The following is a 20300-nucleotide window of genomic DNA, read 5'->3' on the forward strand; positions in this document are numbered from 1 at the left end:
TGGGGTCGTGGCTCAGTGGTAGAGTCCTCTCCTAGCATGTATGAGGCACCACATTAAAAAATATATTGTGTCCGTCTACAACTTAAAAAAAAAAAACAAAAACTTTTGAGATTCTTATTTTAACTTTTGACATTTAAAACTCAAGTCTGAAGAACTGTGTTCTCTTTGTGAATTTTTACAAACCTTTTTCTTTTCCCTTGCTTACTATATCACTTCAAATTAATCTTAAATTTTCACTTAAAAAGTTGTAATCAATAATGCATGATAATCAATGCATGATACAGTTTTCACATATGAAAGAGTCACTCTTTACTTTTCCAGGAAAAAAATAACTTAATGCCCACATTTTTTTTTCCTTTGAATTTCCAAGCTTAGTACCTTTTCATGACAAAATTCTTTTTATTGACAGACTCTATTCAAATATCATTACATACCTCAGGCCGTGATATAAATACATCACAACTGCCATTCTCTGTGCATACCTTTTTCAAGAATGAAAAATTATATAAAGCCTGGTTTGCCAAATCTACATCTAATGGCACATGTTAGTCATTTCTCTACAATGCTGCTTATGTTTCCTGAGTCCTCTGTGATTCAGTAGCCTTCTGAACAGAAAGTCAGTTACATGGGTCTTTGTTCATTTGTTTGCATTTCCTTCCTTACACCTAAAAAAACGTGAGAACCAAGCATCATTGATCATTCTAGCCAATAGAAAACGGCTCCCTGGCTTCCTCACAGCATTAACCTTAAAACCAACCAAGCCTACTTCTTTCTTGTGGGCCACACAAAAGTACAATTAGCAGTGTAAGTTTTTGCTAATAAATGTAATTTGGGGATAATATAAAATTCTGTTTCTTTTCATGGTAATAGCATTACCTGTGTTTTTCTAACTTTCAGGCATTTGAGCATATAATTACTTTTCTAAAAGAAAATGGTAACTGATTCTACCGCTGTAGTTATTAATATTATATGCTACCTGATTGTACTTTTGAGATAATGGTTTTCCAGGACTAACAAATTAAGTGAGGACTCTAGAACCTGTTTCATATTTTGTGCTAAAAGTTATGGCATTTTTGTATAGGCTTTTTTGCCAGTTGTTATTCCCAGAACTTTATAATGAGAGTTTAAGTGCCACTTTTCTGGCTTTCATGAAGAATTAAGTCATTGGCTTGTAATTGATAGCAGTCAGTTATTACTTAAAAAATAAGCAATTTCTTAAGAACAAGAGTATTTGTACAAAAATCCTAATTGTTCTTTTCTTCCTCAGAATTCCATAATCCCTGGCCCCCCCTTTCTCTTTGGAGCCTGTTCGGTACTGCTGGCTCTGCTTGTTGCCTTGTTTATTCCAGAACATACCAATTTAAGCTTACGGTCCAGCAGCTGGAGAAAGCACTGTGGCAGTCACAGCCATCCTCATAGTACACAAGCGCCAGGAGAGGCCAAAGAACCTTTACTCCAGGACACAAATGTGTGATGACTGAAATCAGGAAGATTTTTCTATCAGCACCCAGGTCTTAGTTTTCACCTGTAGTTCTGGATGTACATTCCATCTTCATCTGCAGTGTACTTTAAGATTGTCTTAAGAAATTATGTGCATGAACTCCGTGGGAACTAAAGAAGGAACCGGACAGTTTTCCAAAGATGTTACAATTTCTTTTGAAAAGAAACCTTTTGTTTATTAGCACCAATTTCTTGCCACTAAACTGTTTTATTATACATCCTTTAATTAAAAACTATATATGTAACTTCTTAGATATTAGCATATGTCTCTGCTACCATTTCCTTAAGGTGTTGAGCTTTAACTCTATTTATGCTGACTCTCAGAGTAGATAGTATGGTTGTGGACCTGTTCATTTTAACATTGTAAAATCGAGTCAGATTTTAATATTGTAAAATCTTGGGTCAAATAATTCAAAGCCTTAATGCAGATGCACTAAAATAAAGAAATGATAAATGGATTGTTTGCATTTAAAAAAAAAAAAACTTAAAATTGTACTAAAATCTGAATCATGTTTCAAGCTTGTTTGCAGTAATTTTATTTTAAGCATATTCACTACTGTTTTTGACGTGAAAAAATATCAGCCATTTAGAATTTAAATTGGGGTGGTTAGAGCCTGTAATTCTAAAAATGTTGGCTCAGATTTGTTCCCCAGCTTCTTCTTACACCACTATTCTTTTAATGTTTGCATAATCATAAAAACCTCAACACTTGAATACATAATCTAAAATTATATAGCAAAGCTGGTAGCCTTGAAAATGTCAATGTGATATCTATATGTAGATAAATATATATAGTGGCCTTTCAGGACTGTCACAGTAACACTTTATTTACAGAGCTAATGTTTGTCCTAAATTTTCAGGACCCTAGGAGAGAGCTTTATACGATTACTGATGTGAATTTCTCTAAAGTGTATATTTTTGTGTCCAGTTATATTATTTAAAAAAGTGTTACTTTGTAAAAATTGTACATAAAGTATTGTATAGTTTACACTGTTTTCATCTTGTGTGTGGTTATTGCCTAATGCTTTTTAAACCTGGAACATTCACTATGGTTAAATAAGGTCTTAAAAATGTAAATATTCTGTTAATAAAATTAAATATTTTAATGATTTTTTTAAAAAAAGTCTTGATCTGTGAGTCCAGATACAGCCTGTTTTAGCTTTGTTACCATGATCACTTTTATACTAACAAGTCAAAGATTTAACCTTACTCTGAATCATTCCTTTTCATTCACTATACAATGCAAGTGGTACTTTGATTTTCCAAACAGATCAAATTCTGTTTCTTTTTCTACATGCCTTTTACATATCCTACTCCCAAAGTATTTTATTATTTTATTTTTACATAGTGCTGAGGATCGAACCCAGTGCCTCACACATGCTAGGCAAGCACTCTACCACTAAGCCACAGTCCCAGCCCTCCCAAAGTAATTTTAATACTTTATTAACAAAGCTCAGTTTATAGAAATAACATTAAATGTAACCTTTGGATTATTAACACATGTACAATTTTATACTGGAAAACAATTTCAAATAAAAGAGGTAGAGCAAAAAATTAGCACTCAGAAGTCTACATATATACATTTAATACAAACAAGTCTTTAGTAAGAATGTCAGAATCTCTATCCTATCTTAGAAATTCAATTTCAATTATGTATATGGGAAAAGACACATTAAAAAAAAAAAAAGCTACCTGTGGGTCGTATATTCCATCCAAACCCTGTCACAGTGGTTTTTATATATATATTATATAGTATTTACAACAAAGCAGATTCCTATGTTACCAAAAGACTTCTTTCCAGAATAATAAGTGCTTTCAAGTTATTGTAACTTGAGTATTCTTACTAATATAGTATATCTAATAGAGGGAGAAAAAAAGTTGCTACCTAATACTAGTTACTCAATATTCTGTTTAGATCCCTCACTTAAAGACAATTGCCAGCAATTTCAAAGTATAAGTATTTTTAAATTATTTAGCAACAATTCTTATGAACCCAGTGATATAGGTATGTCATTATTTTAAAATGTCTCTTTGCTCAGCTGTGTAAAAAAAGAACTTATAAACGTTTTTTAAACTATCACAAGCAATGAATTTCAAAATTTGCAAACAAATTTAGATTATTTTTGAGAATGTACTCTGTATTGGATGGTTGTCAACAAGAAGATAATGGGCCCTGTGATCCTGGGTGAATTTTTTTAAATCACCTAATTTTTTTCCATAGGAATTGTTCTTAACCTGAAACTTTTAGTAATGGGGAAGAGAAGAAAGTTTTAACAGTTTTGTCTACTTTGTCAAGTAAACATTAAAAGGAACCCATGTTTTGGTATTTTAGAAACAAGGACAATGAATATCCATAATGCACTTCTAGTAAAGATTTTGTATGGAGCTATTAAAACCAAATCCCCCTGATACAGATTTAACTGCATAACAATAAAAATCCCAATTAAGGAGAAGAATAGGATGGGTATAAACTTACAGAAAACACTAAAATCCTATAAATGTTTCATCTCCAGTGTAAAGCACTATATACTAATTTGGTCATATAAAAATATTATCCAAATTATTTACTTTTCTAATGTGCTGGGGATGGAACCCAGGGCCTATGCATAGGCAAGCCTTTTGCCACCAAGCTACTTCCTAGCCCTTTTATTTTTTTTGACACAGGGTCTCACCAAATTGCCCATGCTGGCCTCGAACTTGTGATCCTCCTGCCTCAGCCTCCGGAGTAGCTGGAAATGCAGGCATGTGCCACCACACCTGGCCTAATAAGCACATCAAAAGTTATTTAACAGACTTAACTGTTAACTTAAATGTTACAAGAAAAATACTCATATGTGATTGCTATGAAGGTTTAATTCATTTCACTCACTTAAGGTAGCTTTAGGACTTTTCCCTTTAATGTCAATATCAATAATAGAGATAATCTTAAGAGAATCATTTTTCCTCATAATCCTCAAGTGGCAAACTTAACACATTTTATCAATGAAAATAATAAACTGAATTATTAGCATTCTTTGGTTTCTTTCATAGTATTATTTTCTTGTGCAGGCTGCAATTTACTCATACCTTCTAAATGATTAGAATATCCTCTGTAAGGATCATCTCTTGCCTTAGAACTGAAATTCTAATGATTAGTTTAAAATTCATCCTGTTATTTTGTAAAGCAACATGTTTACAGACCAAAATATCTTTTACTCAGCATCTTTACCAATCCCTGAATATAAATTTATTTCTTTTTTAACTGTGTGCTATAAATCCAGTAGTAGTATTAAGGATCTAAACAGTCTAATGGTAGGTAGCTCAAGTAAAATCTGAAACTTGCCTGGTTAGGATTTGACTTCTGCCTGTTAAGATATTTTTAAAACACCTGAGTTTCTGAATGTCAACAGAAAGTAAAAAGACAATGCTAGAATTAACTGTTTGGTAACTGCCCAGGAAAATAGGCCGAAGACGTAGAGGGGAGCACTGTGGGTTTGGAAGATGTCTGCATCACTCCTAGACTGCCATCTTTCTGATGATCTGCAAATGAAACAACAAAGATTATCACTTTAGTCTTTATGTACACACATTACAAAAAATTCAGTCCAGAAATGTCTTTTCTCACCTGAATTACTAAACAGATTCTGGCTCAGTCCACGTAAAGGAATGCTATCTTCTCTTTTCTTCAAGTATTTAGATTCCAATCCTAAATTTTCACCACTTAAAAAAATATATATATTATTTAAGTCTGATTTTTTTTCTTTATTAGTTAATTTTTAAGGTTTGCCTAATGTATCTACACAAACAAGTTTAGCATCCCTAATCCAAAACTCTGAAGAGTTTCAAAATTCGAAATTTTTTGAGCACTGACATGATGTTACCAATGAAAAATTCTAATTTCCTGTGATGAGTCACAGTCAAAACAGCCTAAAAATGCCACATAGAATTACCTTCAAGCCATCATAAATTAAGAAACAATGTATCTACATTGGGTCCTGTCCCCAAGATACCTCATTGTGTATAGCAAATATTTCAAAACCCCCAAAATTCTGAAATTAGAAAACTTCAGTTTCCAAGCATTTTGGATAAAGGATACTTAACCTGTACTATATATAACTGGGCTGGGGTTATAGCTCAGTGGTAGAGACTTGCTAGCCTGTGAAAAACCCTGGATTTAATATCTAGCATCACACACAAAAAGTGTAACTGAGTTGTAATTTATGGCTATGGTTCAGAATACATTCTTTACTGTTTCTTAAAAAATATAATTTGTCTGTATATAATCAAAGTATCCCTGTTCCTAATGAGTAAATTATAATAAACTAAGAGCTGGAATAAGGACTGTGAGCAAAATAAAAATAATCCTATGAGCACCATAAAATTTTGTAAAAGCATAAAAGTGACAGATATTAGAAATAAAATAAATATGTACATGCCTTGAGAATCATTTAATTACTTAATTACTATCATGCTATATAAAATGAATTAAGATTTCATTTTCCTTTAACCAAAAGCACTTCAAGGCCACTGGTAGAGAAATTTTTTAAAAAGGGGGCGGGGGCGGGATATTTTGGTATTTTTGCCCCTTTCTATCATACATTCCTTCTAAAATTTTGATAGTATTAACAATTGCCCCAGTAGTATATTTTAGTCAGAATTTAAAGGATCTTACAAAATAATAAATCCTTAAAATTAAATGATGGTCTTTTCCCAATGTGTAGAAAATACAAAGTTTTCTAGGTTTATATTTTCAATTTTAACTTAATTTTTTTCTTTAATACTCATTGCCACTTTTTGTTAGCTGACAACAAATAAAACAACAAACCACTTCTAAACAAAAAAATGAAAATCACTGAACAGTCTCAATTTTATTGTCAGATGATGTTTGATATTGTGAATGACTGTCATGTTTTCTGCTAGAAAGTTGCTCTCAATGTAATTGATGAATTAAATATACAAACATTATGGTTTTCTGCCATTAATATGAATTCCAGCTGCTCTGCCTTATGAGCAAGTGTAAAATTAGATATAATAAATACACACATTATGAGAAACTCTCACAATTCTGATCTTCATTAACTATTTTAATATTCATCCTGGTGACAACTGGGATAAGATCCCTTAGTGAGGTTTGGCGCTATGGCTCAGTGGTAGCGCACTTTGCCTGCCAGGTGTGAGGCACTGGGTTCAAGTCTCAGCACCACATATAAATAAATAAAATAGAGATCTATCAACAACTAAAAAAAAATATTAAAAAAAAAAAGAACCCTTAGTGAACTATGTTAGTAACTGAGTTTGCAATATATTAGAATAGTGGATAGTTCATGATGAATGTTAACAAGCAGGTTTTACAAACACTAAATCTGAAGTAAATAAAGAACCATAATTATTTTGTTTTAAAAAACTACAAACATGAAGACTATCTAGAGAAAAAGGTATGCATGGAAGAGTTGATTTATTAAGCCACATGTCATTGATTCAAAAATGTACTCTGTGAAACCTAAAAAATAAGGAAGGAATCTCTGAGCAGGCAAAACACAAACCACAAACTGGTGCTCAATTTTTTTAGGTAACCTAGTGGTCAATCTTACAAACCTTTTTACTTTTATTCACTATGTAATTCTGTTAGTTTCTTAGATTATACTAGAAGCAGTAAATGAGAAAAATGGAGAGCACCCAGGACAAACAAAGCCACACAAGAAAAACAAAAACAACTGACTTTAGAGGAATTAAAGATTCCTGTGTACATGCCCAAGAATACATATGAAAGCAATCTTCATTTGTGTAAGAAAATCTCTTTTATGTCTATTATATGCATATCCCACAGCTTGCAAATACATATGAGAAAGCACTTTTCATAGTTCAAAGTGACTCAAGCATATTAAAAGGCCTCAGATAAAATAAGGGGCATCATTGATTAAAAATTCATTCAAAACTACAAACAATAAATTTTATGTCAATAAATACTTACTTTTCCTTATCAGTTGAGCAAGGCACATTAACGGTTGCTCCTGACTGAACATCTCCTAGTGATATATTTGGTTTTGTAAACTGCAAGTTAAACTGAACCTGTAAAGAGGAAAAACATCTCATTTAACTAATTTAGTAAAAACTGAAAACAAGTTCTATATAGAGATGAGTGATTATACTTTTTCCCTGATAAATCTAGACCATAAAAATATAAGCGTTTATTGTTGTTGTTATGGCTATCAGCATTCAGAAAAAGATAGTTTTTCCTACATTAATCCACACTTAACAGCATTACAAAAAGACAGGATTTGTTTTTTAAAAAAGACAGATTCTAACATTTCCTATAGAACAATAAATATGTAATAAGAGGGAAAGGATTAAAAAAGGGAACCCAATAGTAATAGATCACACAGCTTCTAGCCACCAACCATAAAGAACAAAATAGATGAAAAGAATATTCTCTCATAGACAAACAGTGCTGTGATCTCTGAGTAAAGAATGATCCCTAAAATTGACCCAGCTTTTTAACTTTCCTGGTGCAAATGGAGGAGAATAACTCCTAAACTCAGGAGACCAATATCATGGGTTTAGACGGCTAGATAGCTGGAGGTTACAAGACAGAATTCTACTGAAAAGAGCTATACCTAGAATGAGCTCTGGGAATCTGCAGGGGTTTGCTTGAATCTGCTGAGGATAAGGCTCATGCACAGGGTAAAATTCCACAAGGCTGCCTGCTATGGTTTGAATCTTAAATGTTCCCTAAAGGCTGATGGCTTAGTCCTCAGTTAAGGGAGCTACTGAGAGATAGAATAATCTTTAGAAGGGACCTAGTGGAAGGAATTCACTGAAAGCTTGCCCTTGAAGGGGATACTGGGAACCTGGCCCCTTTCTCTTTCTTTGTTTCCTGGCCATCATGAGAACAGCTTTGTTCTACCATGTGTTCTCTTGCCATGATGTTCTCTGCCTCACCACAGGCCCTAAGTGACAGGGCCAAGTGGCCTTGAAAGAAATCTCTAAAATGTGAGCCAAAATAAACTTTTCCTTCTTTTGAGTTGACCTCTCTCAAGTATTTTTTCACAGTGATGGAAAACTAAAAACAGACATTTTAAGCTGAACAATTTCTAGGTTCAAAAGCAGAGATACCAAGACTTCAGTAGAGTACCATAAAATGTTATAGGGCCAAACTATCCTTGAGTAGAAAGTACTTTAGATGCTCCACAGTAAAAGCAAAAGGAAACAAACAAACAAACCTTCATGAGATCAAGTTGACCCACAAGTAATTTAAATGCCTTCAATTCTTTAAAGATAACACTTTAAATAAGAGATAATCAATAATGTAACATTAATAGTATTCCACTACTATCAAAAATTACTAGAAATGACAATAAGAAGGAACATGTAAGTTATAACCACAAGGAAAAACCAGTCTACAGAATCAAATCCAGAAATGACAGAAATTACAGGACAATCATACAAATCTAAGTAGCCCATATAAGAATTTAATGAAAATTCAAAGTGTGAGAAAAAATGGAAATATGAGAGTGAAGTGGAAATTCTAGAAATGAAACATTCAGAATCTGAAATAAATTTCTCAGGAATGGTAAGATTTTCATACTGAAAGAGGCACCCAGGACTCATTACCTATTCTTCCACAAATAATAATCAAAGCCACAAGTGTATTAGCTGCAAATTGAGATGAGTGATCAAAGAAAATCACAGGAATTCAACAGAAGAAAAATGGAAACCTTATAAAAACCAAAGTCGTGGGACAATATCATAGAGAAATAAAATATAATGGCACTTGAGAAGAGTCTCCCCTCTGCAACAGTGAAAGTGAAAGAGCCCCAGCAAATTCTATCAGTACAGATACTGGCAATCCTAGCTAATAGAAAGTTTCACAACGTTTATAGGCCTTGAAACTGTAGTATTCCTTAGAATACACATATCTACATATCTAATTCACCTTAAAAAGCAATGCAAGAAGAGCCAATTATCTAAATACATAATAGTAGTCTAAGCATAAAAATTCAGGTTTAATTCCTATTTCATAGAGAATTCTTAATAGCTCCATATGATAACCAATAAAGCTATGGCTAAGAAGACATAAAAGCCTAAACAACAGTCAACATTTTAGAGTAACCCAGGTAATTTGTTAGAATCTATAATATCAGTTTGAATGTTCTAAACATGTTTTTTATACTGGGAATTGAGTCTAGAGCCTTACAAATGCTAGGCAAGCACTGAGCTGTATCTTCAATCCTTTTTAATTTTATTTTGACATAGTCTCATCAAGTTGTCCAGGCTGTTCTACAACTTGCAATCCTCCTGCATTAGCCTCTAGAGTAGTTGGGATTATAGGTGTGTACTACCTCTCTGGGCTTGACTCCTAAGTTCTATAAAATATTCCTGTCATATATGATTTAGGAAAAAAATTAATTTGGACCTGAAGTTAGAAATGAAAATAAAATAAATGACTAATCTGGTCAGATTAAATTATCATGAAAATAAAATAATATATATGAAAACAATATATAAATCTAAGACATTAGTTTATCATGTCGTATGACATCCTAAACAAAGATAAAGAACTCAAGTTGGCAGAAAAAAGCTTTAGCAAATAAATAAAGTGTTGGAAGGATTGCTCATCATATACTATTTGAGATAATTTTGCTAGACTACAGAATTTGCTATAAGCCTGCCCTATGAACCCTTAAATTCTAGCAATAGAATCCAAAAATCTTACCACATCCAACATATCAGTAGTATGAGGTCAATAATCCTATGTAGGCTTATAAATTTAAGTAGAAAAATGAATAAAAATAGAAAGATTGAGTAGGTACTAAGTTTCAGCAGAATTTAACAGATTGATGTAATTTAAAGAGCCAAATTACAATGGGTTCAAAAAATATACATTGCATTCCTAAATACATGTATGAAGACACAAATGGTGTGACTCTACTTTGTGTACAACCGGAGGTATAAAAAATTGTGCTCTATATGTGTAATATGAATTGAAATGCATTCTGCTGTCATATATAACAAATTAAAATTAAAAAATAAAAAAACCCATAATATATATATTTCTGGTAATAATACATATTAGATATTTAGTAATATATTCATCTAATACATTACTTAATTCGCAAATAACCAAACAGTAAGTGAACTTTTAAAAAGGTGAAAGAATTATATGCAAATAAGTTCCTGTATTTTTGTAAAAAAAAAGAAAAAAGTATTAATTTGGCTACCTTTGGTCCTGAAACTGGGTGGATGGTATTTTTGGTAGATAACAGATGAGGAAAAGTATTCTGGAATGCAAATGCAGAGGAGACAGGATAAGGAATCCCACAGCTTGGGTAAGTCAGCCTACTATCAACCTAAAAATAAAACAAGTAAATGATTAAGGATAACAAATAATTACAAATAGTTTCTCTTATCCAGGAGGCATTATTGTCTGCTAATTAACAGTTAAGAGTGCTGTCTTGGGCTGGGGTTGTAGCTCAGTTGGTAGAGCGTTTGCCTTATATGTGTGAGGCACTGGGTTCAATCCATAGCACCACATAAAAACAAATAAATAAAATGAAGGTATGTCTGTCTACAACTAAATAAATATTTTAAAAAAAGAGTGCTATCTCTGAGGCCAATTTTATCATGACACCATAAAACTCTGCTTCAAACTAAATTAAAACAAAAATCCTACTGGCCAGGCACAGTTGCACATGCCTATAAATCTCAGCAACTGGAGAGACTAAGTTAGGAGGATTGCACATTTGGGGCCAGCCTCAGCAACTTACTGAGACCCTCAGCAACTTAATGGACCATCTGGGGATATAGCCCAGTGGTAAAGTGTCCCTGAGTTAAATCCCCACCCCCATCATTCCCCCACAAAAAATAAACCACTGAACTGAACTATCTTGGATCACTCCAGGTTTCCTGACATGGAAGGTATTAGGAAGGACAGTGAGTCATAAATCAATAGCCCAATCAGGGATAAAATAATAATTTGCTTCCAAACTGAGTAAAAACAAGATTAATATTCTTAAATAGGGTAACTGAGGCAATTATTTACTTTCCACTAATCTTCTATATGGTAGCATCACCATTAAACAACAGACATGAGAAAAAAGCTAATTTTTTAAAAGGTCACTTGAAACAAATCTTGAGAAGCAACTCTGTTGCTCTATGGGACAGCATTAGCTTAGCATGCTTGAGGCCCTGGGTTCAATTCCATGCAACACACAATAAAAATAATAATCAAAAAGCAACTGTGTACACCAGTGGCTATACAACATAAACATCCTTCTCACAGTTATTTATCTTCAGTCATTCAGGTTAAGCCTATGAATTTTTTTCAAGTTTGTAATTCAGGTCCAGGTACTTCTTTATGCGCCATTTCCCAATTTAATAGCAATCCTTTTTCTGTTTTAGACGCTAAGTACAATTATCAGAGTGGATTAAAAATTCAAATAGGTGCCTGGTACAGTGGTACACACTTGTAATCCCAGCAGCTTGGGAGGCTGAGTCATGAGGATTGGGAAAAAGCCAGCCTCAGCAAAAGCGAGACACTAAACAACCCTGTCCCTAAATAAAATACAAAACAGGGCTGCAGTTGTGGCTCAGTGGTACCAAAAAATAATAATAAAATTCAAATGCTTATTTGAATTTTATGTTTTATGTTTTCTGCCAATGCCCTCCAGTCAGAGAGCACCAGAAAAACACCCAAAGGTATTAAAAACCATATTTATTAACTCCTTGAAATGAAGGAAACTGCAGACCTTATGAACCATGGGGAGTTTCAGTAACAGTGTGCTAAAAAGGATTTATTTATTGGATCCAGGCACATCAGGCAATTTAAGTGAAAGTTTAGGAAAGTGGAAATTTGCTATGGATTCGTTGCTATTAGGAAGTAAGGAAAAATGTATGACTGGATACCTAAATAAATCCCACCTAATAAAGGAGGGGGAATGCATGAAGGCTAAAGCTATAACTGGTTCAAAAAGTAACAGTCATTCATGTTAGCCAGGACTCAAGGATGCTTGACCATCTTTGTGGTTTAGCAATGTAGATATTTTAATCTATGTAGACATGATTTACAAAGTATTCTCATTTTGTCTTGATTCATCATGTGTATAGAGTGACCTTGTCTGATGCTGATATTCTGTGAAACTGTGTTCAACAGGAGAGCCTAAGGCTTACTTATGAGTATTAGGCAAGTTTCTAGTAGCATAAAGACCTAGTCACATGATAATACTGAGACACCTTTTGTATATAAAGAGCTGCTTTTCTTATTCTCCCCTCTTACTCCTTGCCCAGAAAAAGCAAATGACCCAATTCTGGAAACTAGAAAGCTTATATCTCAAGAGTTTATTCTAGCCTCTAGAGCTGATAAGCCTAACAGAACCTTCTTTTCTCATCCCTGCCCCACTTTTTTCTTTTGCAGCTAGAATTCAGTTGAGTTTTTTTTTCATTGTAGTTGCATACTTGAGCCCAAACCCTGAATTTTTTTCTTCTTAAAGTCATCTAAATGTTTTGAGGGTGTGTCCATGTACACATGTTTTAAAGTTTTTAGCATATCTGGCATTACTTTTGATGTTCAAAAATGATTGCTATACCCAGTGAAATCTTACAAAGAAATGTGCCCTTGAAATACAGCCTCTTTGTTAAGAGCAAGTATGCCTATGTCCCACTTCCAAGGGCAGCTTATACTGTTCTTCAAGTAGGACTTCAGACTGTATTAGTACCAGCATCTTAAGTCACGGAGACTTCCTAACAAACTGGGAATACTTCTGTTCAGGAAAGTCAGTAATACCTTACCACATTCAGGTTAGGAGAAATTCCACTTCTGATTGTGTTGTTGCTGGAATGTGCAGGAGGAGTGGTAGAAGGTCCCAACACATCTTGCTTTCTCACTAGCTGATTTTCATTTAGTTCTTTATTTAACCATGAGATTACTTAGAAAACAAAAAGGTAAAAAAAAAAAACTTTTGACAGTTTTTAGTTTTCTAATCATTTTAAATGTTTAAATACCTTAAGCTTTTTAAGTTTTTACAACTGACATCACAGTTGAACCACACTGGTTCATCTAAACTTTTACAATTAGATTCTTATTTTATTCTCTTACTCTAAGAAGCACATATTTCTGCTCCTCTATCTTAAGAGGTTTTGCTTCTAAAATGGTATCTTACAGTTTTATTAAAGTTCACAATTTTATGTATGATACCCAGTTCTACCAACTGAGAAAATGCTAATGAAAAAAAAAATCTTATAATTCAAATAATTCATGTTACCACTATTAGGTTAACAGCAATTTTAAAAAAAGAGTAGTGAGGAATCTAAACAGTAAATTACAGGCAATATTTTCAACACCATTAGTTTTGGGTCACTGACATATAATACAGTTTTTAACAATAATTGTTTTATAGGCACCAGATAATATAATTTACTACAGCAAAGACATTAAGTTTTATTTAAAGCAGAAATTTTCATATAAAGCAAAATCTGAATTTACCTATATTTTAATAAATTTAAATAAAATTTTCAGCTTAAGAATAAAACAAAACTCATTTACATAAAAATATAATATACTTACACTTTTCATTATTTTTTAGAAGCTGTTTGCTTTCCTCAAGTTTTTGAACTGTAGCTTCTAATTGTTCTTGTAATTTGCATACCTGAAACGTCAATCCTCATAGTAAGTCAAACAAAATAAAGGTTAAAATACAAGTTGAAAAAACTATTACTAAACTAAGTGATTACTACTAATACTATTAAATGAGAATAAAGGAATTAGCTCAACTATGTGATCAAATATTTAGGTGTATGTGTGTATATACATAAACTCACATAATGACAACTACCCATATATTCTGATCATAAATGAGCAATTAAAATATCTGAGTTATGATAACTAACTTTCCAAACTGAAATAGGTTATTAACATCTGTTGAATGTAGATGTGTTTTTATGTTTAAGAAAAATAAATGAAATAAGGCCAAAACCCATTCTCTACTATAACAAAACAGAAATTTTAAAAATAGTATCTGAAGAAGTTTACTATACTTTGTAAACAAAATAGTAACAAAAAAATATTAATTACCTCTTGCTCCTTAACTCGAAGAGACTGTCCAACATCTTGTAGTTCCTTTTGTTCCTTTTGTAATTTTTCCTCCTTCTCAGCCAAGAGTTTTTCTTGTTGAACAGTAACTGTATTCTTCAGTTTCAATTTGCCCATTAGGGTTTTCAAATCCCCTTGTAACTTCTTGATAATCTCATTTGCCTGTAAAAGAGCTCCATATGTAAATCTCTACAATCCAATAAACTATCAATATTCTATTAATTTTTAAAACAAACCTTCAGAAGTTCTGCTGATAATGATTTTATCGTAGTTTCAAGTTTTCCCAGTTGTACCTGATTCTTCTCACCACTTTCTTCTAAAGCCACCTGATTTTTTTTTTAAAGACATGAATAATTAGGGCATTTATGTTTGTTGATAAAGCATCACTCTAAATGTGCTCATCAATTTCTTTAGAAAAAATTTAAAGACCTTTTGTTCCTGGATTGTATCAAATGCTTCTTTTGTTCTTAAAACAAGTTGGTCTTTATCCTTGATTTCTTGTTCTAAAACTGCCACTTTTGTTTGTAGCTGATTAATATGCTTTTCTTTCTCATGGCATTCAGCATCTAATGTAGAATTCTCTCTTTGCAAAGAAAGGACTTCTTGCTTAGTTCGTTGCAGCTCCTAAGGGTAGAAAAACAGAAATTACACATTATGACAAAAAGGAAACTGGCTAGTCTGGTAATAATTACGTTTTAAACATATTTAAGATATTGAAAATATCAAAAATGTACTTAATAATTTTAAAATTCTAATATATATTTTCTTTAAAAGACATAAAAATCTCCAATAATATGTATGAATTATAGACTTGCTATATGATTATAAAAAAATACATGAGTAATTCTATAATATCAAAGAAAAAAAAATTCCCAATTTATAAATAAATTACTACAACTTTTAAAAACATTTAACAAGAGTATTGTGATATCTTCCCAACTCATTTTAAAAGTAGCCACGGGTGACAGCTATGAGTTAGAATTTTTCTCTGTTGCTTATGGTGCTTTTTTCCCCTCTCCTCAAAAAAACGAAAAAAGCTCATACTGCTCAGTACTTTTTCTGGTGCCAGGGACTGAACCCAGGGCTTCATGGATGTAAGGCAAGTGCTCTACTATCCAGTCACATCCCCTACTCAATTTTATGATCTACCTTCTCCCCATATTACAAATATCTTTTCACCTCAATAAATAATGTTTCTGGACTTTCTCTTTGTTCACACTCTAAAACAAAAATAGGTAAATGATAATCATTAGAAATAGATTTTTTAGGCCACACCCCCAGTCCTAAAAGATAATTTTATAGTATTATACTATGATGGTTTTAGGAGCACAAACTTTGACATCAGATCAATTTGAACTCAAACTGGAGCTTACCTATAGTGTGATCTTGGGAATAACTTAACCACCCTAAGTCTCCATTCTCTCATTTATAAAACAGAAATTATAAACAAATGCTTCATAAATTATTTCATTTAATCTTCACAAGAATCCTTATATAAATTGCCTAACAATGACTGGCACAAAGTAGATACTCAGATAGTAGTAATTATTAGTTAAGAGTATTAATATCTAAAAATGTAATTTTAAATAATTAGGTAACTGAATACTCAGAGATTAAAAAAAAAGTTCCCAAGCCTCATAATTTGTAAGCATTTTGCAAATCTTGGAAGAAATACTTTGTTTGGATCATATTTAAAAAAAAACAACATAATGAAGACTATTAATATACTATCCAGTTTCAGGACTGAGATAGAAAAAATTATATAGCATTATAATGAAGCAATTAGACTCCCAGTGCACCATGCATGAAGTACGAAATGTTTTACTAACTAGCATAAAAAGTCAAAGGGTGTAGGCGAAAATAACTGGACATCTATTGTCAAGGCAGAACTCTTATGAGGATCTGAACATAAAATCAGTAAATCTTTAGAGCTTCTTGGCATAACTGACTACTGAAATTAAGTCTGGTTCTCTTTGCTTTTAAATACAATAAACTTAAGATATCTATAAGCCAGGGGCTGGAGATATAGCTCAGTTGGTAGAGTGCTTGCCTTGCATGCACAAGGCCCTGGGTTCAATTCCCAGCACCATATTAAAAAGAAAAATAAATAAATAAATAAGAGGTATCAGAAATATCTACAAGCCAAGCACAGTGGTGTATACCTCAAGCCCTAGCTACCTGGGAAGCTGAGGCCAAAGGATCATTTGAGATAAGGCGCTGAAGACCAGCCTGGGCAACATAGTGAGAACCTATCTCAAAAAACAAAAAAAAACAACAACAAAAAAAAACAACTACATATACTTTCTGATAACTCATGTGATAATAATGTATAATAATGCTAGGTAAGAAACTATCATCTGTGCCAAAACATCAACAAATATGCTATGACAGCCAAGATGTTAAAACTTCTCTGAGGGGCTGGGAATGTAGCTCAGTGATAAGAGTCTTTGCCTAGCATGCCTGATGCCCTGAGTTCAATCTGTAGCATGCAAAAAAAAAAAAAAAAAAATTGGTGCTTCAAAGAACAAAGTAGTACCAAAGATAGGCAAATAATACATGGATTTCAATGCTCATTCTTCCTTAGGTAAGTTACTTAACCCATCTGTAACTTATAAAACAGGGGTAATAACAGCAACAAAAGAATTTTAAGAATTGAGTGAAGGTACACAAAGCACTCAAGTAGTAACCATCACATATTAAATACTTAGTAAACATTAGCTATTATTACCTTTACCATTATCACTACTATTATGGAACACTAAGCCTCATATAATTGTCTGATATATTATGTAAGCTGAAGGAAAGAATTAGCCCTGCTACACTGAATACCCCATAAGATAAAGACACTACTATTAAAAATATACTGAAAAATTGGGGCCGGGGCTGTGGCTCAGTGGTAGAGCACTTGCCTAGCATATATGAGGCACTGGGTTCGATCCCTGGCACCACATAAAAAATAAAAACAAATAAAACAAAGGTATTTTGTCCATCAACAACTAAAAAAAATCTTTTTTAAAAAATATATACTGAAAAATCAGAAAGATGTGCCAAAGAACTGCTCCTCTAGGTCTTAACTAAAGATATCCAAGCCTACCTCAATTCTGTCTGAGTTAGCTCTTTTTATCAAATTTCAGTCATTTTGCATTTATCTGAAATGATTATCCTAACACCATAAAAGATCTTTGTGGTACATCCAGAGAACCCCATCCACACAAGTAATATAAGTAACCAAATTAAAATAAAGTGACCAAATTAAAACACTCTTTTAAATTAGGATGCAGGGGTAGAAGCCAACATACCTCTTCAACACCAGAAAGTTTTGCTTTAAGTTCTCTAATACTGGAGTCTCCTTTATATTTCCTTTCAGTTAGGTCTTTATTAAGTGCCTCTAACTCTGACAATCTATTCTGTAGCTGGTGGATATTTCGTTGATGGAGGATTTCTAAATCTTTTTTCTGTTGTTCATGCTGCTGTTGATATTGAACCTGCACCTATTATTGAATAAAAATAAATGAAAAAAAATCACAAATATATGTAAAGATTTGAAGAAAAATAACCCCAATTTCTTCTTTAAAGTTATTAGGTTTCCTGTTTTTAAAAAGGTCTACTTTCAATTATGATTTTCAAGGAGGAGAAAGTACACCAATAAAAGCAAATCTACCATTGTGATCTTGTTCATAATTTCTACTTCTCTTAAACTCACATGTTTGGAAGTAATGATCAGTAAGTTAAGGGAAGAATGATATATGATTAAGTAAAAAAAGAAAACAAAAAAATGTATATCTAGTATGAACATATTTGCACTAAAGAAAAACTAGTACATAAGAATATTGTTCTTGCTTAAAGCACCACAGTATTGTTTCAGTTCTTAACAATCAGTGTATGTATGTATGTGTGTGTGTGTATATATATATATATATATATATATATATATGAAAAATATCTGTAACTGTAAAAATGGCCAGGTTTAATCACTGGTCCAATCTCATAGTCAGTAGTTACATTCTATCAACTATAAAAAAAATGTGAACATAGTTGTAATGATGCAATCTCTGATGCCTGTTCCAATCATACCACACTATCTATTAATGAGCACTATTAAATTCAAAAATCTTTTTAAAAAGAAAGCATTTTTTTTTTTTTTTTTTAGAGAGTGAGAGAGGGGGAGAGAGAGAGAGAATTTTAATATTTATTTTTTAGTTATCGGCGGACACAACATCTTTGTTTTGTATGTGGTGCTGAGGATCGAACCCGGGCCGCACGCATGCCAGGCGAGCGCGCCACGGCTTGAGCCACATCCCCAGCCCAAAAGCATATTTTTTTGATTTTGAAAGATATATACATTCTTAAAGGCACAATGGGTATTACAGATAACATATAATCCTATACAAGGAGTCACTCTTAAATATTTAGGAATATTCCTTTCTTGTCATTTATATATTCATATTAACATCCCACATTTATGAACAATAAACATATTCAAATTTATGAAAAAAATTAAGATATGTACACAATTTAACCATGTTTTTTATTCCTGTACAATTTACATGTTCTCCCTTTGTAAATATTTCATGCCATGGCTATTGATAATTCACCTAATCCCTGCTCCAACATAGACATTTTAGTTTCCAGTTTTTCACAATTACAAGTAAAACTGTATTAATCACAGATCTGAAATCCAAAATCAAAATTAGCTTCTCATAATCAAATTACAGATTGGAGAATATAAACAAACAAACAAAAAAAACTAATAAAGTTACAAGACTGGCCAGGTGTGGAGGCTCACGAATGTAATCCCAGAGATGCAGGAGGTTAGCAAATTCAAGGGTAGCCTCAGCAATTTGGCACGGTCCTAAGCAACTTAGTAACACCTGTCTCAAAAAAATAAAAAGGGCTGAAGATGGAGCTCACTGGTAAAGCACCCATGGGTTCAATCTCCAGTACCAAAATAAAAATAAAAATAAAAAATAACATTCCAGAAAACTTGATCCCATTCAAATTCTTATCAGTAGTGCAGGAGAACTCCTCTTTCATAAAATATTGAGACTCTTACAATTACTACTTTAGGGAGTCCCTCATTTTTGGAGAGAAAGGGCAAATGACATAAAAACCAGAAAGGAGCCCATATAAAAATAAAAAATACCATCATGTAAAATACTGAACAAGTAATCATGAAAAAAAAAAAAACTAGAATAAGCCTATGAAGACATTAAAGACAATCAATAGAGGACAAGTGCAGTACAAATAATGATTTTATTGCAGTCCTTTTCTAAAGAAAGAAAAAGAATGAGTGATAGGATTACAAAGGATATATGTTTACTTCTGAATCATTTGAACTTTTTAGAAAAAATAAATTTAAAAAATCATTTCCATTCTGGAAGACTAATCTTTGGCAGGATATCTTCAGGAAAATAATAAAACCCAATGAAAAAGGGATAATTTGTACAGGTAGAAGCATATTTGTCAAAAGAATATCCTATGGGGGGTGAGTAGGGAACAATGGAGGAACTTTGGATTGGACAGAGGGGAGGGAGGGAGGGAAAGGGGGTGGGAAAGATGGTGGAATAAAATGGACATTATTACCCTATATACATGTATGATTACACAACCAGTGTGATTCTGCACCATGCACAGCCAGAGGAATGAGAAGTTGTGCTCCATTTGTGTACAATGTGTCAAAATGTATTCTGTCATGTATAACTAATTAGAACAAATTAAAAGACTATCCTATATAGTC

At 32.6% G+C, this 20300-nt stretch overlaps 2 protein-coding genes across 5 annotated transcripts in view; one reads left to right on the forward strand and one right to left on the reverse strand.

The window, feature by feature from the left end:
* Slc71a1 (solute carrier family 71 member 1) overlaps window positions 1-2610 on the forward strand; it is a 39068-nt gene extending 36458 nt beyond the window's left edge. For both annotated transcript variants that reach the window (XM_076863291.1, XM_076863292.1), the window contains one exon: window positions 1268-2610. In XM_076863291.1, the coding sequence (XP_076719406.1) occupies window positions 1268-1474 (207 nt within the window). In that variant the 3' untranslated portion in view covers window positions 1475-2610. The remainder of the gene's footprint in view (window positions 1-1267) is intronic.
* Window positions 2611-4832: 2222 nt separating this feature from the next.
* Window positions 4833-20300, reverse strand: part of Sass6 (SAS-6 centriolar assembly protein) — a 28320-nt gene continuing 12852 nt past the window's right edge. For 2 of the 3 annotated variants that reach the window (XM_076861918.1, XM_076861919.1), the window contains 10 exons: window positions 17863-18054; window positions 14993-15187; window positions 14800-14889; window positions 14546-14725; window positions 14039-14120; window positions 13259-13400; window positions 10698-10818; window positions 7451-7548; window positions 5105-5199; window positions 4833-5019 (listed from right to left, as the gene is read on the reverse strand). In XM_076861918.1, the coding sequence (XP_076718033.1) occupies window positions 4913-5019; window positions 5105-5199; window positions 7451-7548; window positions 10698-10818; window positions 13259-13400; window positions 14039-14120; window positions 14546-14725; window positions 14800-14889; window positions 14993-15187; window positions 17863-18054 (1302 nt within the window). In that variant the 3' untranslated portion in view covers window positions 4833-4912. Of the gene's footprint in view, window positions 5020-5104; window positions 5200-7450; window positions 7549-10697; window positions 10827-13258; window positions 13401-14038; window positions 14121-14545; window positions 14726-14799; window positions 14890-14992; window positions 15188-17862; window positions 18055-20300 lie in introns of all 3 variants that reach the window. The other variant, XM_076861917.1, reaches the window with a different exon arrangement.

Source organism: Callospermophilus lateralis, chromosome 7 (genome assembly GCF_048772815.1).
Source record: "Callospermophilus lateralis isolate mCalLat2 chromosome 7, mCalLat2.hap1, whole genome shotgun sequence".
NCBI classification, from domain to species: Eukaryota; Metazoa; Chordata; class Mammalia; order Rodentia; family Sciuridae; genus Callospermophilus; species Callospermophilus lateralis.